Source organism: Eschrichtius robustus, chromosome 16, assembly GCF_028021215.1.
Source record: "Eschrichtius robustus isolate mEscRob2 chromosome 16, mEscRob2.pri, whole genome shotgun sequence".
Classification (NCBI taxonomy): domain Eukaryota; kingdom Metazoa; phylum Chordata; class Mammalia; order Artiodactyla; family Eschrichtiidae; genus Eschrichtius; species Eschrichtius robustus.
The window spans coordinates 21,822,414-21,841,056 of record NC_090839.1 but is presented as its reverse complement, the minus strand read 5'-3'; the positions used below and the strand labels follow the sequence as shown (position 1 = coordinate 21,841,056).

Sequence of the window (18,643 nt, the reverse complement as noted above, 5' to 3'; positions counted from 1 at the left end):
TGCTGGCTCTATAGGTAAGATTTCATTTAAAGGGAAGGTTTTAAAGCAAAAATATAGTTCAAAAGCCCCTGGATTAATTGGAGGCCTCTGGAGAGGGGAACTGGGGGCCTGTGGGACGAAAATAGGAAAAGAGATTTTTTCAGTATATACCCTTTTGTACCATTTGAATTTTGCACATAGGGTCTATTCAAAAATAGAAAAATGGTACAGATGAACCAGTTTGCAGGGCAGAAGTTGAGACACAGATGTAGAGAACAAACGTATGGACACCAAGGGGGGAAAACCGCGGTGGGGTGGGGATGGTGGTGTGCTGAATTGGGAGATTGGGATTGACATGTATGCACTGATGTGTATAAAATTGATGACTGATTAAAAGAAAAATAGACCCAATCTTAAAAAGAAGAGCACCAGGCCGAAAGCAAATAAGCAAACGGCCACGTTAGACTATAGACCAGTGGTTCTCCGTGGGTGATGGTTTCGTACCCCAGGGGACATTTGGCAATGTCTGGAGACACTTTTGGTTGTCATAATTTGGAGGACGCTATTGTCAGAGTGGGTAGGGGCCAAGGATGGTGCTAATCACATGACTGACAGTGCACAAACAACGACCCCCAGAAAAGAATTATCTGATCCCAAATGTGAACAGTGCTGAAGTCGAGCTGCCCTGGTCTAGAGAAAGCCCTGGGCGGGCAACTACGGGCACTGGTCCTGGTGCGGTTTAAGCCCATAAGCTCCTGTGTGTGGCCGTGGAAGTTGTGCCCATCCTATGCATCCTTACGTGTTAAATTGGGCATGAAGTGCCCCCTCGCAGGGTTGCGGTGAGGAAGGATTGAGGTCACACAGGAAAGGAGCCCAGCCCTGGAAGTTTCCTTACTTCCTCCCTCTTACAGGAGGTTACATCTGCCTCCCTCACCAGACCCCAAGCTCCCCGAGTTCTGTGTGTCCACAAAGCAGAGGTCTGTAAATTTATTTGCAGTTAACACTAGCATCACTCTTAGCATGTGCCAGACACTCTTCTAAGCTCTTTACACACCTTAACTCAAGCCTCACATCAGCCCCATTTTGTCACTGAGGAAGAGGGCTCTGAGAAGGTGTATAACTTACCCAAGGTCACACAGCAGAGCTGGGATTGAAACCCAGGCCTTCTGGCCCCAGAGCTTGAGCTCTTAGTCACTCCACTCTGCACCCTCATTATAAACACTTGTTGAATGACTGTCTTTGAACCTGATAAGTTCAGTGGATCCATGGGGCAGGACGGTGAAGGGAGAAACAGAAGGGGTGAGGGTGTAGGGTGAAGGCTGTGATGGTAGACACCTGGAAGAATTGCACCCATTCACCGTGGCAGTAGGGGAAGGGGCCTTCCAGGGCCATGGGCAGCTGGCTGGGGTCCACGTGGTGGCTGAGGGCCTTCAGTGAGGTCAGCACCTCTACCTGCAGACAAAGAAGCAAGTCAGAAGGACCAGGGGACTCAGTGTAGAGACAGATGTCTGAGAAGGTCCTGCCCAGACCCACGTCCTAGCACCACTCCACTTCCCATGGGTAGGGCTGGCCCTGGCTTTAAGAGCTGCTGTCTGGGCAAGGGATCTTCTCTGGAAACTCTGACAAATCAAAATTGAGAACCAGACCCTGGGTAAGGAACGGCAAATAAACAGCATTTGTACTGCCACTCTCCTAGCCTGTGCCCGAGGCAGATATTAATCAATCACGGAATTCCTTCCTTCTGAGCTGGGCTCTTTCCCAGCTCAGTTGTCCAGGCAATCAAACAAACCGACTGAAGCTGGCCCACGTCATGTAACTCCTTTGTAATCATTGTACTGTTCTCTGGAGACCCATCAAGGTACTATCTTCTTGGGGCTGTTGAGAAAGGTCACCAAATCCTAACGGTATCCCCTAAGACATGGAGCAGGGACTAGGTGACCGCATCTCCCAGGCAGTGATGCTTGAGGCGTATGCTATGAATGGCTCCAGATACCTAAGCTTGGGATGGGGAGAATTCTGTGGCGTTTTGGAGCCCATTTTTCATGCCTGGTATTTAAAGTGTGGTCCACAGACCAGCAGCACCAGCATGACTTAGGAGCACGTTAGAATGCAGAATCCCAGCTCCCATCCAGAACTACTTAATCAGAACCTGCACTTTGACAATCCCCAAGAAATTCATAGGCACCTAAAAGCTTGAAAAGTACACATCTCGTTTACAATGTGCCTCTTTGCTAACCAGGAGGTAGAAGGAGACCTTTAAAATCATTTCCTGAAACAGGGCAGAGGGCAGGGTGCCCACGCTCGTGACTGTGGTGCATGGCGCTGATTAAAGGGAGCTGCAGTGCTCTTTCCTGTGAAGTCCCGAATCAACTTAGCATATAAGTTGGAGATGCTGAGAGAAACTAGGGAGAGAGATACAGGAAGAGCCAGGTAAGGTGTGGAAACGGCCCCTCTAGCTTGCTGTGTGGCCTTGGACCTCAGTTTCCCCATCTGAGAAGAAGCGGGGAGGGGTTGACAAGATGAAGCTTTCAAGTGGGTTTCACGCTGTGCGCAGCTCTCAATCACGTGGTAGTGCCCACCGGGAGCTGCTAGGGTTGCCAGGGAGAAATAATTCTGGGACTGATTTGGCAATGCTTGCCATGGGGGCTGGGCAGAAGAGTTGTAGCATCCTGGACTCGTATCTAATGGACCTACACTTGATTATTTCAGGGCCTCTCCTAGCTCGTGAATTCTGCCATTCTTCACCCCAGCTCAGCTCCAGCCCACCTCCCCTCCGCCTCAGCCGAGGCTGCCTCCCCCTCACCTGGATGTCAGATAATGCCTCCAGCTGGAGAGCGGCCTCCTGCTCCCCCAGGAAGAGCATAGCACGGATGGAGGTTGGGACCAGAGCCTGTCAGAGAGAATCATTTCAGAGCTGATCTGCCTAGGCTTTCACTGAGCCTCCCGGCTAAGGTGTAGGCAAATGGGCCACAGGGATGGGGTGAGGGTTCCCATGGCTGGGACCCTTATGTGGTATGGAGGGCTCGGATCCTTATTTGGAGGGTGAGTCAAATGACTTATTGGGAGTCATTGGAAGTCAAGAGAACAGCAGGTTCAAGCTGGACGGCAAACTTCCCAGGTGCCCCACCCTCTCTGGGTCTCAGTTTCCCCATCTGTAAAGGGAGAAGGAAGAGGAAGAGGGGGTGGAGGTCATGAGGTGAGCATATGCCAAACTTCCATTTATGCTGCTGCCCATACTGGTGAGTTAGCAATCTCTTCCCTCCCCCATTCTCAGTGCATGAGCTAAGCCTAAGCCAATCAGCATGTCACATTCCCCTGACACAGAGATTGGCTGATGGATGGACAGCTGAGCGAACCTGGGCTAAGGAGACACAAAGAAACTTTTGCTGAGACTTCTGGGAAAAGAATCACTCTTTCCTACTGGACTTAAATGAAAGCCCATATGAAGTTAGAGCTGCCGGGAACCACACTGCCACCAAGAGGGGGACCTGGCTGAGAATGGCACTCTCCCAGGAGAATGGGGCCAGAAATAGGGAGATAGAAACCCGATCTTGGTGGCAATATTTGAGCCCCTGAATCAAGCCATACTTGAAGTTGGATTTAACTCCCGGACAGTCGAGTCAGATAAACCAACGAATGACCTTTGTCTTTAAGCGTGGCTGGGCTGGGGTTTCTGTTATGTGCAGCTAAGACTCCCTACCTGGGCTCCTGGTCCCAGCTCTGAGCCCCTCAGGATCTGTGAATATCCTAAGGCCCCCGGTGCTCCCAAGACTTGCGAGGTTGAGGCTGCCCACCTCCCACTCACCTGGGTGGCCTGCAAGGCACTGACCAGACCAGGATGTGGAGGCTGTTTCCTGGCATCAATCACGACCGCCAGCCCCTTGGTTTTATCTTCAGGCCTGTAGGTGGTAAACAGAATTGGCAGTCTTGCTGGTTGGACTAGGGCCCTCGAGGGGGAAGGACCTAGTGGAAGCTGAGGGAAACTGGCTGCTAGAAGCCTGGATTTACTGGTGAACTCTTCATCCCATGGGACAAAGTTCCAGTGCCTGCCTGTGCCCCTGACACACACCACTTCCAGGAAGCCCTCCATGATTCTTCTCCAGGCAGAGTCCATTATTCCCTCTTCGGTGCTCCCACAGTACCTCACACAGCTCTCTCTTACACCCTAATGATCATGAACTATAAGCTACTATCCCAGTTGCAGTAGGAGTCACCTAACCTTCATCTACCCCTTTTGTGTGGGCAGAAGGTTCACTTTGTTCAAGAATCCAATTCCCTCCATATAATCATGTCCCCCCTCTGCCAGGGGCTGGTTTCTGATTGGTTGAGGCCCACAGTAGACCCAATTCCCCTGGCCAATGATTGGTTTAGATAGGGAACATGTGACATTTTCTGGCCAATGAGATGTGAGGGGATGTTTGCTGGGGGCTTTTGGGAAAGATAGTCTCTCCTTTAAAAAGTTCTTACAAAGAGATATAAGGCAGAGACATAGACTGATACATTTCCTTAGCAGGTAAGACATTTTGAATTGGAATTTGTTACTTGCAGCCAAAACACCCTCATGGGTTCACAGTGCCCTTTTCAGTGATTACCTCAGGATTTTCCAAAGTGGCCCAATTGCAGGACTTGTTAAAATACCAATTCTTCACCCCCACCCCCGCTCCACCCCCCAAGAAATCTGTCCAGCAGGCTGGAGGTGGAGCCAGGGAGTCTATGCTTACAAGCGCCCTGACCATTCAGCCAAATTGGGAAAATAACCCCCAACCGCCTTCAAGACTTACAAGCACCCAGTTCATAGACGAAACCAGAGGTGGCCAGTGGGGGGAGTGGAGCTATGGCAGTCACCCGGGCATGCTGTTTCACCTCTCTGGGAGGATAATAATCGTGCGGGCTTCAGGGGGCTGTGCTGAGGACTGATGGATTCATTACTGTAAAGTACTCAGGGACCGCGCAGAGTAACAGGCATGTCAATGTCTGCTGTCATCACTATCCTAGGGGGGGAAACTGAGGTACACGGCGGTGCCATAGCAGACAGTGAGAGGAGGCTCTCGAAGGTGAGGCCAGGGCTCTGACTTCGTGCCCCACACCTCACCTGCCTCTAGCTATGCCCATGCTGGGAGAGAGGTCTATTTCTACACCTGCCTCCACTACCAGCCTGGATGCCCCTAGAGGTCAAGGCCCCATAGAGGAGTATCTGGGTCCCTAGCACGGCCCAGCATGAAGCCTGGCCCAGGGCAGGTGCCCAGCAATGGAGTGGAGAAGCCAGCCCAGCGTATGAGAACCCCATGCATAGTTCACACTGCACCTCACCCCCACCTCTTGTGACCATGCTTGGTCCTCAGAGCCCACTTAGTCATCCCCCTTTTTCAGGGAAGCCTCAGAGAGGGGAGGTTACCACCTACAGGTAACACAGCAAGTTGGTGGGATTCCAGCATTCTGTCTACCATGCCACTTAGCACAGAATGGGGGTTTCCATCTCCTCCTCAGACCAGAAAAGCCACTTCACTTTGGACAAGAAGAAAAATCTCAGTGGCCAACAGGTGGTGGTGATGGCTCCTGTGGGGTGGAGAAGGTTCCAAAGAGTTCCATCAGTCCCTCCACCCCCTACCCCAGCAGCAGAACCTCTAGGTTGGGATCTATAGCCACAGTCCCAAGCAAACACCACCTCTGAGACCGCTCTGGCTGGGGGCTGGGACTCAGAGGAAAGATGGTGCCTCTTCCCCAGCCAGTCCAACATGAAGTCTGAATGGGGGGGTGTGGAGGGAAGGGGAGGTGTTAGAAATCAGCCTGGTCACTCATCACTCATTCATTCTTTTACTCTCTCACTTATTCATTCATTCACCCACTCACCTTTTCCTTCATTTGTTCAACAAATATTTATAATTCATATGCCAGCTGAATTATCACCTCCTCAGAGAAGCCTTCCCTGATTTCTCAATCGAAATTAGCTGCCTCCCACCCACTTCTCACTCTACAACAGTGGCTCTCAAAATGTGTCCTCAGCCCAGCAGCATCAGCATCACCAGGAAACTTGTTAGAAATACATGTTCTCAGTCCTTATCCAGACTTAGTGAATCAGAAACTCTGGGGGTAGGGCCCAGCCATCTGTTTTTACAGACCTCTGGATGATTCTGATGCCTGTTGAGTTTGAGAACCACCGATCTACAACATCCCTGTTTTCTTCGCCACATTAACACCCCTGAGAGCTGCTTGTCCATGTCTGTTTCTTGCACACCATCCACCTCCCCCGCCAGCCTGTGAACGCCCTGATGGCAGGGACCAAGTCTGTCCTGCTTTCCCCCCAGCATCTGGCTCAGGATCAGCTCTGGAAACAGATGACTGGATGGAAGGATCCCTCCATCTGCTACCTGGTGCTGGGCTCTGGGCTGAGAGGTCGAGGTGGGATGGGGTGGTCAGGCTGGCCCAGCCCCTTACCTGGGGATGGTGCACAGGTAGGAGAACAGCTTGGTGACCTCTGAGGCCGTGCACCATGGTGCCTCCCAGGGCCCCTTGGTGGTTGACACCAGAAGCAGGGGCCGCCCTGCCCTGTCCCGACCTCCTACAGGAGAAAGCACATACATTGAGAATTCTGGTGGAGCCCCCTCTACGGGAACCTGCTCTGTGGCCTCCAAGCCTCTGCCTGTACCGGTCCCTCTGCCTGGAATACCCTTTCTCTCCTCCCCCTGTGAACTCTGAACTCTTATTCATCCCTCAAGACCCAGCTCAAAAGCCACTTCCTCAGAAAAGTCATCCCTGAAACACTCCTCCATGCAGAGGCAGTCTCACCCTCCTCTGGGCACCCTCTGTACTGGGCAACCTGGGAAACGAAGCTCATGGAATGAGCTTTGGGGTCACACAGACATGGGTTTAAGTCCCAGCTTAAACCCATGTTTAAGGGACACACTGACTTGCTGTGTGTCCTTAGGCAAGTCAGTGTGTCTCTGAGTCTCAGTTTCGTCATCTGTTAAGTGGGGAGAATACAATACTGAACTTACGAAGGTACTTTGAAGACTAAATGAAACAGTTCCTGAGAAGCACTTAACACAGGGCAAGGGCCTAATAAACAGCAGTCGTTATAACAATCATCATTTCTGTCCTCATCTCAGCCCCCCGTGTGGTGAGTGTGCAGCCCATGGCTGCCAGCTCACTATTTATTCTTGCTGACTTCCAGCCATGAGTACTCCACCGACTATTTCCTGTTCCAGGAATCAGGACAGGGTGCCCCGTGCTCCCCACAGGGGTCAAGAGTCTGAGTCCCAGGGGGTCAGCACAGCCTGTCTACGCTGCGGGGAAGGGGAAGTACAGGGGGAAAGAGTCCCAGGCCTCTGGAAACTGAGCCTGTCCTGCACCCTGGGCTCGGAGCCCTGCCCCCCAGAGTCAACTCATTCAAGGCCACCCTGCAATGAGCAAGATCTACTGCATGTGGGTACAACCCTCCGTAGTGTATAAGTGTGTGAGACCCTTTGTAGCTCATGAAGCCTTGGACAAACTTAACCACCTTCACAAGTGCTGCCTTACACAGGGGTGCAACCATCTAGAGCATTCTTTCTTTCACATATGTTTGAAAATTTTAAAATTTAAAAATCTACATTTGTATATACATTTTATGCAAAAATATATACATTAATATATACATTTGTATATACACACAAATATATATATTTGTACATATATGTGCATATATATGTATATATATTTTTTTATATCCTCTTGATATCATGGGTTTGATTTTTCCTAATATTCATTTATACTAAATTCCAAAAGGAAAACATTTTGTTGGGGACAATATGGGAAATTTGAATATGAGCTGGGTATTGAGTAGTATTAGGAATTATTTTTAATTTTTTTAGGTGTGCTTAATGACATTGTGGTTATTAGGGAAAATGTCCTTGTAGTTAAGAGATGTGCATTAAAATATTTACAGGTAAAATATGAAGCTCTGTAATTTACTTTAAAATACTTCAGAAAAAAAAAGATGAAACATGCCAAAATGTTAAGATTTATTAAATCTGAGTAATGGGTATATGGGTTTTCATTATTCTATAGTCTCTACTTTTCTCTATGTTTGAAATTATTCATAAAAGGAAGTTTTTAAAAAGTGAAATAATTAAATCATGAAGAAAATACATAACTTGCAAAGTTAGAGATGTTTGTACATATCCCTCTGAAATCCTCTCAGAGCCATTGGGTCCCTCAGGTCAGGAAATGCTACTTTATGTCCCTGAGCCCATTTTATTGATGAGGAGACTAAGGCCTGGAGAGAGGAAGCAGCTTCCCCATCTGCCACAGTACCCAACTTGCCAGTTAAGGTGGGGGTCATGCCTGATTCAGCCCTTGACCCTGGACCACACCGAGAGATGAGCTTTTGTCTGCTGTACTGGAGCTCAGTCACAGCTCCAGTGGTGTCACTCCCCTGCTCTAGAACCTTCCATGGCTCCTCATGGCCTCATGCAGAAAGCACAAATTTCTCAACCTGGCACTTAAGTCTCCCCAAGATCTGCACACTCTTCCAGCCTCATTTCGTATACTTTAGGTTATGACCTGAATTGTGTCCTCTCCCCTCAAATTCATATGTCGAAGTCTTAACCCCCTAATACCTCAAAATGTGGCTGCATTTGGAGATAAGGTCTTTAAAGAGGTGATTACGTTAAAATGAGGCCATTAGGGTGAGCCCTAATCTAATCTGACTGGTGTCCTTGTAAGAAGAGGAAATTTGGACACAGACACACATTGGGAAGACCATGTGAGGACACAGGGAGAAGATGACCATCTACAAGCCAAGGAGAGAGGCTCAGAAGAAACCAGCCCTGCCAACACTTTGATCTTGGACCTCTAGCCTCCAGAACTGAGAGAAAATAAATTCCTGTTGTTTAAGCCCCCCAGTCTATGACACTTTGTTAGGGCGGCTCTAGCAGACTAATGCACTATGTCTCTCCTTGTCACCGATGGCCCAGCTGGAATGAGTCATCTGTCATCGCGTAAATGAGCCTGACCCTTTCCCACCTCCCCACCTTTGTTCACACTGTTCCTTCTGCCAGAGGTTCCCTTCCCTCTCCCCTCTCCATCTGGTGAAACTCTCCTCAGCTTTCAAAGTCCAGCTGAGATGCCACCTCCTCCAGGAAGACATCCTCCCTGCCCTCTATAGAGACCTTTCTCCCACCCCAGGTTCCCCCAGCAAGCCTAGGCCTCTTTTAGATCCTGCAAGACTGAGGGCTCCTTAAGGGTGTTCACTGGCTCAAACTCTTTATATGCCAGTGCTCAGCACAGGACGGGAGCCAATAATCTATGTCAGGAATTGACCAATGAATAAATGGTCAGAGTAGGGCCTCTCAAACTTTGGTGTGCTAGGGATCTTGCTACAATGCAGGCTGTGGTCCAGCAAGCCTGAGATTCTTCATCTCTCTCTAGCTCCACGTGATGCTGATGTATCTGGTCCCCGGACCACACTTTGAGTAGCAAAGGGTTCAAGCACTCAGGACATTCCATACTGGGACACAGTGACCAGTTCAAGTGTCTGGTCCCCCCGCCAAGCTCTGCCTGGCACAGGACTCTGCACACAGCCAGGGCCGGCTGAGCACACAGATGCTGGCTGAGTGCACTGGAGTGATGGACAGCTGTCCACCTGACCTGCTTTCACCTGGGAGGCCCCTTTGCCCCAGATGCTGCCCTCATCTGACAGCTGGTGCCAGGAATACCATCGTTAGCATCTCAGAGCCTGGCTGGAAGCTGCGCTGTTCACATTGGGTTATGATCTCAGGAAGAAATGGAGACAGCAGGTTGGGAGGTGGTGGGTGGGTGGTGTTACCCAAAGGCACTGAAAAACTTGTTGTACCTTCTGAAGCACTCACTCCAAGTCTTGCGGGGGGTGGGGATGCTAGTGATTTAATTGGCAAGCAATTTAAAGCATTTTTAAAATATTGAAATATATATTTTTATATGAAAGTGTAAATATAATTCTTAATTATAAGAATTATAATAATGTATAGAAATTTTAAAGACAAAGATTTTAAAGATATGTACAGAGCAACTGAAAGCTCAGGGTGAGGTCTCAACCCCTGGGACCCTGTTCCCTCTCTTCTGCATCAGGGGCTTTTTGTGAAAAGTCCTCTCCAGAGGCTCTGTGCCTGTGGTTGGCAGACTCATGGCTCCAAAGATGTCCATTCTGGAATCCCCAGAGCCTGTGGATGTGCTAGCTTACCTGGCAAAAGGACTTTGCAGATGTCACTAAGGTAGGACCTTGAGATGGGGAGATAATCTAGGCCTAGATTATCTAAGTGGGCCCAATCTAATCACATGATCCTTAAAAGCAGAGACCCTTTCCTGGCTTCAGCCAGTCAGAGAAAGATATCAAGATAGATGAAGGGTCAGAGGGCTGTGCTGTTGCTGGATGTGAAGGTGAAGGAAGGGACCACAAGCCAAGGAAGGTAGGCAGCTTCTAAAAGCTGGAAAAGACAAGGTATGGATTCTCCCCTAGAGTGTCCAGAAAAGAACACAGCCCACTGACACCTTGATCTCAGCCCAGCGAGATCTGGGCTTTCTAACCTATAGAACTGTAAGATATTACATTTATGTTTTTTAAAGCCACTGAGTTTCTGGTAATTTGCTATGACCACAATTGGAAATGAATACGTAACTCCCACCCTCAGAATGGGAGCAGTCATTCACACCTTAGTGTTGATTAGTCTCTTTCCTGAGAACAGATCTTTGTGGAAAGTTTGGAGCTGAAGGGACCTGAGGAGAAGAAAGGAGGCAAGGAGGTGAGGGAAAGATCCTAATGGGGAGCCTGGGATGCCTGCTTCACACGGGCTGGCCTGGAGCAGGTCTTGATCTTGGAGCACAGACTTTGGGGACTGTTTCAGCTACAAGGAAACGCCAATGGAAGCAAAGAGACCAGTGAGGATACTACTGTAATAGGCAAGCAACTATGCTGGTTTGGCCCTGGGTGGTGTGAAGTCATCAAATTCTGTATATAATTTGATGGAAGAGTTGACAGGACTTGCTAACAAACTGGATGTAGGGTGTAAGAGAAAGTCCTCCAGGATCTAGTGTTCTAGGAGAGACTAGAAGCCTGGGAAGGGTGCAGGGGGGAGTGAAATCAGGAGTCCATCTTTGGTCATGTTAAGTTAGAGATGCCTGTTAGACATCTAAGTAGGAACATCAAGTACACGGACGGATGGATGAGTATGGAGTTCATGGGCAGGGTCCAGGCTGGAAAAATAAATGTGGGGGTTATCAGTGTAGAGACAACATTTAAAACAAATATTCACCAGTGAGATGGAATGAGATCGCCAAGGAAGTGAGTCTAGGGGGAGAGGAGAAGGGGTCCAAGGACTGAGCTTTGGGGAGCCTCCAAGGTTTCCAGGTTGAGAGATGAGGAGGAGGCAGCAAAGGAGGCTGAGAAGGTGTGGCCGGTGAAATAGGAAGAAACCCAGGTGAGAGTAAAGACTGAAAGACAAGTTGAGAAGCCCTTTCAGTAAGGAGGGAGCAGTCATCTGTGTCAAATGCTGCTGATGGGTCAAGGAGGATGAGGACTGAGAATTGACCATTGGATCTAGAAACATGGAAGTCATTGGTGACCTTGAAAAGACTTGCTCCAATGTCAAGGTGGAGGAAGTACTCTGATTAGAGTGAGTTGAAGAGAGAATAAGAGGAGAGGAGGTACTGAGATAAGGAGCACAGACAACTCCTATGTGGGGTTTTGATGTAAGAGAAAGATGAGAATAGGGGCGTAGAATGGGTCATTCCAAGCTGGGCATGCTCTTATGCTGATGGAAATGGTCCAATGGAGAGAAGGAAAGGTGATTATGTAGGGAAGAGAGGAGAATCTTGCCAGAGGGATGTCTTTGAGTAGGTGGGGAGGTGCAGTGCACCAGTGGAGGGACTGTTCCCTGTATCTGGAATAGAATGCTGAGGGGGTGGGTACCGATGCAGGTAGGTAGCTAAATGGGGTGGCAGGAGTTTGTGGACTCTCCTTTTGATTTCTTCTACTTGCTCAGTGAAACAAGAAGGAAGGTCATCAGCTGAGAGTAAGGCTGAGGGAGATGGTGGTGAAGGTCAGAGGAGGGAGCAGGTGTGAAATCGTCATTCAGCAAGGACAGTGGGGGCACCTTTCAAGACTCTGGAAGAGTAACAGGATCCATGGGCACCAGTGGTACCCACTGGAGGCCAGTGGTCAGGAATCACTGAGTTTGGGCAACCAGTCGGTGTGGCTATGTGGATTTTCTGGCTTTGCTCAGCTGTAAAGGTGCAAGGGGGGAAAGCAGGCAGAGAGTTGGATTTAACTGAGGTTGGGATTTCTCCAGGAAAGTACGAAGGCAGAAGAGAAAGGCAAGGGACATGAGAGTGTTTAAAAGGAAGTGATCACGTCGATGAGCCATGGAATGGAGGCTGGGAAGGAGGAAGTGGGGACATGATGGAGGGTGGGGAGGGACAGTGAAAAGGTGGTTGGATCAATGGGTTGAGAGTTCTGGGGGACAAAAGGGCTATTGAAATTGAGGTAATGTGTGATCTGGGAAGAGAGACATTGTAATGAGGGAGGGAGCAGTGAGTTATGGGGGACGGCCATGGGAGGAGTAGCTGGGGTAATGAGGACAAGATCGCTGATGAAGAGGAGGTCAAGGAAGGGAATGGAAAGAACATTCATGTGGAGAATGTTCATTCACTCCAATATTTTTGAGCACCGACTATGTGCCAGGCACTGTTCGGGCACTTGGGACCCATCAGTATATGTTGCAAGCCAAACAAATTACAAGAGCGTAATTGTGGAAAGAGTGACAGCGAGTCAAGTCCAATGTGCTTCCTCTCCTTCTCCTCTTACACAAGGAGGAGCGTGAGGCTCAGAGAGGGCAAGTGACTCTTCCAAGGTCACACAGGGAGCTCGGGGTAGAGCTGGAACTAGAATGAAGGTCTCCAGCCTCTAAGAACAGGGACTTGGATGTATAAAATCTGAGCTCTTGTAACATGACAGCCCTAAAAGGATCGTGAGATTCTGTGTACATTAATATGGGAATAGACAGCATGAGCTTCAACAATGATGACCAAGAAGGTGACAGACAATGCTCCCCAGGAGCTTCAAAATGACAGAGCAATGTCCCCACAGACGTGTCCTGCAGAGATTTAGAAGTCTATGAAATAAAACAGAATTGCAGAACACTCAGTTCCCAGAAAGCACGGTGGTTTCTCTTGCTGCCAGAACTTTGCACATGCTGTTCCCTCAGCTTGGAACACCGTTCCCACCACTTTACATGGATAACACCTACTCATACTACAGGACTGAGCTTCACATTACTTCCTCCACCCCAAGCCCAGGCCAGGGGCCTCATCTGTCCTCCCACAGCCCCCTGTACTGCCCCACAGTCACAATTTTTTTACACTGTATTGTAATAACCTGTTGAATTTTCTCCACCACTAGAATATAGGCTTCCTGAGGGCAGGCTTGGTTCCCTGCTGAATCCTCAGTGCTAAGCCCAGGGCGTGGCACACAGCGGTGCTCAGCAAATATTAATTGCAAAGATGAATAAATATTAAACAGGAGTGATAATGCTCTCAGTATTGGATGATGTTAGTGCCCAACCAGACCCCTTCATCAGGCCAGAGCACCCGTCCCCCAGAGACTGAAATTATTGTCTGTAAATTGGCTTAGAGACGTCCCCTTGTCTGAAGAATTGCCCTCGGCTGAACTGGATCATGGGCTCACCTGCATCCCCATCCCAGGGTCAGCCTGCAGTTGATGACTGACAGATCCAGGGGTACAAAAGTCAGCCCCTGAACCTTAAGATGGAACCATCTCTGTGATGGAATTCATGCTCCAGGAACCAGCCCCCATCCCCCATCCCCCACCCTGGGGAATCAGGCCACATCCAGGCTTAGCTCCTCCCTTGCCCTGCCCTGCTTCCCTTACTCCCCTTCCCCTGAGAGCAACCCTCAGTAAAATAAATCACTTTTTCAAGGATCCCTGTCTTAGGCTCTGCTTCTAGGGAACCTGACCTAAGACATCCACCTTGATGGCCTCACTGAAATAAGATGGAAGGATGGATGGATGGATGGATTGCTAGAAATTGCTTTAACCTCCTTCATTGGAAACATATGGAATCTGAGTCCCAGGGAGGCTTGATCCAGAACACAGGCCTCTAGGACTTTCCCTGCCTCCCCTATACCCACCCGCATCTGAGGGTACTCAGGGACCCCAGCCCCATTCCCCATCCCCACAGCTCTCTCCCCTCCACCTCCACTTGCCCCTACAATCCCTGAGGACCTGGCAGGCATGCTATCCTGGAATGGAAGATCTCCATGCTCAGAGCCCCAAACCTGGGCTCAGGCCCTGGGGGCTCCGCATTCAGAGTGGGGCCTTTTTCTGGAGGGCCTGCAGAAGCTTCTGGGAAGCCAGCCTTTTCCTCGGTCAGTGGGTCTGAGTCAGCGTCTGGGCCAGATGTTTTGGTCTGAGTTGTTCCAGCTGGGGAAAAAAACAACAACAAAGAGTGTTAAGCAGAAAATGGATTTTCCCAGGGAAAATGTTTTCTCTTTCACATTCTAATAGTAACAGCTTACAAAATTGATCTCCTTCTATGGGGCAGGCATTGTGCTAAGCTCCTTACTTCTGGTGTGTCTTTGACCCTCAAAACAACTTGAGGAGGCAGACGAGATCCCCACTGTATAGACAGGGAGACCTGGACTTAGAGAGGTTACGTCCCTGATCAAGGTCACCCAGCCAGTGCGTGGCCAAGCTGGGGTGTAGACTCAGGCCATCTCAACACAATCACAGAACCTTGCTCAGTTCCAGGCCCATGAGACCTCAAGTCTTTTGACATGCCACCCCATGCTCTAAATCCCTGAGACTGAGCCAGGCCAGGTGGGTCTCTGTCCCTGACAGCCTGTGCCACCTTGTCACCTGATCACATGCAGAGAACAGTTCCCCTGTCCAGCTGAGCGAGTGGGCAACTTACCTTTCCCCAAGCACTTGTCTCGGTTGGGTTTGGGAGAGTAGAGTGAACACAAGACTTTCCAGGGCCCGTCATGCTGGAACGAGGCTTTCTCCTGGGTCACAGGGCCTTGCCTCTGCCACTTTAAGAAAGAGAATTTGAGCCCAGGAGTGGGGGAAGTGTTTTGACGGGGCCTGGCCACAGGCTTGGGAAGTCTCCCATTTTCCTGTTGGGTCCTCTCTTCCATCTTGGTTTCAGGGGCTGGAGGAGCAGGAGGGGAAGCTGGGCGCAGCCGGACAGAGGATGCTTGTTTTGGTCCCGGATTGAACTGGACTATATTCTCTGAGTCTCCCAGAGGTCCCTGTGTCTCGGAGGGAGCTGGCTCTTCTGAGACACCTGGCCCGAGGCCAGAGGCACAATGCAGTGGGTTTACAAGGATGCTGAGGTAGGGCTCTTGGGGCTGGTGTTCTGAGTCTTGGGTGGGAACTTTATGATTAACCTTTCTCCTCAAGTCCCAAACACAGGGTTTCTCCCCCGAACTTGCTGGCTTCTCACCAGTCCATTTTTCCAAAGAAGGCCCCCCATTGGCCCCTGAGAGAGGCAGTATCCTTTGAGAGAAAGGGATTTCCTCCTCCTGTGCCCCAAAAGGATACCCACTGGATGTCTCCACCTCCTTACTGGGAGACCCTCCTCGGTTCTCTTGGGAAAAGTCCAGGAGAGACACATAATCTCCCTCCAAGTCCTGGCTGGCCACTTGGTCCATCCTGAAGCCCACCTGCCCAGGCCCAGCTTGCTCCACTTTGATGAGTCCTGGATACTTGTCCCCATGTGTCCTGCCCTTGCCCTTGGCCAAACTCTGGGCAAGTAGCACCTGGCTGCCTGGGGACCTGGCCTGGTGCAGCTCTTGGGGGCTGCTCAAATCCAGTGCCTCTAATTGAAGGGATCTCCAGGCTGGGGAGAGGACATTTACTGCTTGGGGTCTGTCATCCACAAACTCTGGGCTGGTTATTTTGGTCCAGGGCACAGGGGCAATCCCACCTTCTGAAGCTACCAGGCAGTTGTGTAGGGGACTGCCCTCAAAGTCACTGTTGATGGCCTCCAGCCAGGCTTGGGTGAAAAGTATAGGGTAGGATGACTCGGGAACAGGCTTCGTGTCCACTGTGTGGAGGTCCACAGAGAGGCACTTGATCATGATGCAGACGGACTGCTCCTCCCGGGGCTCAACTTGGAGGTAGAAGTCACCTTGGCGCAATAAGAGGGGATTGAGGGATGCCAGGTGGACCACAACCTCATCGCGCAGGCACAGCGGCCAGCCTTCATGCAGGAAGAGGTGGTGTGAGTAGGGGGCCTGCAAAGAGAAGGGGATGGCATCAGAGAATCTGGCCCTGAAAACCCCGCCCACGGGTTTGCTTCCTTCCCTCTCCCAGAAGGAACCCTGAACAGGTCGGGGACTCAGGTGAGGCAAGAAAGGTGCCTAGGACACAGCATCCAAGGAGGCCCCACTCTCAGCATCCTGCAAGTCACACAGCCCCAAGAGGGAGCGCCTCCTTAAATGTTGTGCCTTCCACGCCTCTGGCTCACCCTAGTCCTGGCCCTGACCTTGAAAATACTTGCTAGCCTACTGGGCCAAAGGAGAAAAGCTCTGAGTGCCAGGCACCAGTTAGCAAGTGCCTTTCCCATGAGGATCGTCCTGCTGGCTCCCTTCTCCTCTCCATCTATCAAAACTTCTCTCAACCCAGCTCAAGCTAAACCCTCCTCTTTAGCCAGGGAGACATGGCTTCCAAGGTCTGAATCACTAATTTGTGCAAATGACTTAACTTCTTTGAGTCTCCATTTCCCTATTTGCAAATAGGAATAATGATACGTAGTGGTATTATTGGGTTGGTATGAGGATTAAGTTAGATGATAAATATATTTATGTTTTTTTAAAAACCAACACAATGCATAACATATAATAAGTAGATGTTCAATAAATATTATTTCCCTCTCCCTTTGACAATATTTACCTTTTGAAAAATTGTAGGATTTCCAATTTTTAAAAAAGGTTACTTACTGCCTTTATTCCATTCTCTAATTTGTAAAGTAGAGAGATTACAGAGTGAAGTAGAAACGCTACTAAGTGAGAAGTTAGGAAATCTGACCCTGCCACGAACTTGCTGGCTGGCCCTGAAAAATCATTCCGCTCTTCTGGGTCTGAAAGTCAGACCCAGAATATTTATCTGTTTGTTTATTATTTATTTATTTCCCATTAGCAGTTAACAACACGGCAGGTGAGGCTAAACAATAAAAAAAAAATTTAAACAGAAGGTGCCAGCAATTCTCTATAGAGGTAGACACAGCAAGTCATCCTGGGGCCTCTCCAGGGGGCTGTCAGGGCTGTGCAGACCCAGTGTTCAACAGTGACACCATGTGGCAACAACAGAAACAACAGCTCCACCAGACTGACAACAGGTCTTTCTCTACCTGACTTTTGGAAAAGAGTCTGATCTGATTCCTACAGATCGAATAAACCCTGGATAATCTCATATAATTTGGATGTGTATACAGGAGACCTCCAGAGGGTGACACTAAACTTCCTGTTAATTAAGCAGGTGTTTCCTGGAATGATTAATTGGGGAAATAATGTGATCTGAACATACTTGTACCTACCATGTTGATAAACCAGTTCATTTCAGTTACACTGCAGATTCGGCTGTCTCCAAGAAGCTTCATATCCATAAACCCCATGAGTCTGTGTTACTCCAGCCTTTTCACATAGCCTTCTGCTGTTTACAACATCCTTTCCATCACCTTCTCAGTGAACGAGACGAAACAGCCCAGAGGTATTTTGCAAATAGCAAAGCACCATAGAAATGACTGTTGCGATTATCTTATTTGACTCTCAGTAACTCAGTGGTGCAGGCAGTTCAGGAAAGTTCCTCAACTTTACAGATGAGGAAACCGAGGCTAAAGAATTGCCTCATAGTCACACAGCTGAAAAGTAGCAAAAGCAGGACTTGTGCCTAGACTTTCACATTTGGAGTCGGCTGTATCTGTCCTTAGTCCCTCTAGACTTCATTGATGGTGGCTGTCTTTCTGGGTGCTGGTGGCTATAAAGGCAGACTTTGAGGCTGGCACATTCTTATTCCAGAGGGAGAAAGGAGACAGTGGGAAAGTAACAGCCAGCAGCTACTGAGCAATTACTTCATGCCAGGCTCTGGGCTAAGCTGTGTGTATCATCTCGGTGAGGTACATACATCCCGCGTTATTAACATTCCCACTTCCTACGTAAGAAAACTGAAGCTCAGAGAGGTGACATAGATCCCCCAACTTCATAGTGATGGAGCCTGGATTTGAACCTGGGGCACCTGACTCCTGAGGGCATACATTAATCCCACGCTACTACCCCCTGCTCTGAGACGACACGAATTCACTTATAATTATGATTAAAGTTAAAGATAATTGAAAATAAAGAAATCTAAATGTTGTGACCCTTGTCCCTGGAAGAAATGGGGAAAGAGACAGTGCAAACGCAGTTTTAATGGCCAAATAAAGGAAGCAGGCAGTTGTACAGCTTGTCAGGGAGAAGAAATAAGGATGGGGAGGATATGGGTTAAATAACGTCAACATGGATGTGTGGAAATTGGCTGCAATGTTTCAGTGAGACTCTTCCTTCTCCTAAAAGAACAGCAAATGTGTATGGAGCTATTTCTGTGTGTCAGGCACTGTGCTAAGTAGCTTAAATGAATGATCTATTTCCTTCCAGT

The 18,643-nt window shown here is 49.2% G+C and overlaps 1 protein-coding gene across 1 annotated transcript in view; it reads right to left on the bottom strand.

Moving 5' to 3' along the window:
• Positions 1-18,643, bottom strand: part of KIAA1755 (KIAA1755 ortholog) — a 41,235-nt gene that overhangs the window by 9,905 nt on the left and 12,687 nt on the right. The window contains exons 4-9 of the mRNA XM_068524729.1: positions 14,922-16,245; positions 14,234-14,431; positions 6,415-6,538; positions 3,785-3,878; positions 2,783-2,869; positions 1,315-1,431 (exon numbers count right to left, since the gene is read on the bottom strand). Coding sequence (XP_068380830.1) covers positions 1,315-1,431; positions 2,783-2,869; positions 3,785-3,878; positions 6,415-6,538; positions 14,234-14,431; positions 14,922-16,245 — 1,944 coding nt within the window. The remainder of the gene's footprint in view (positions 1-1,314; positions 1,432-2,782; positions 2,870-3,784; positions 3,879-6,414; positions 6,539-14,233; positions 14,432-14,921; positions 16,246-18,643) is intronic.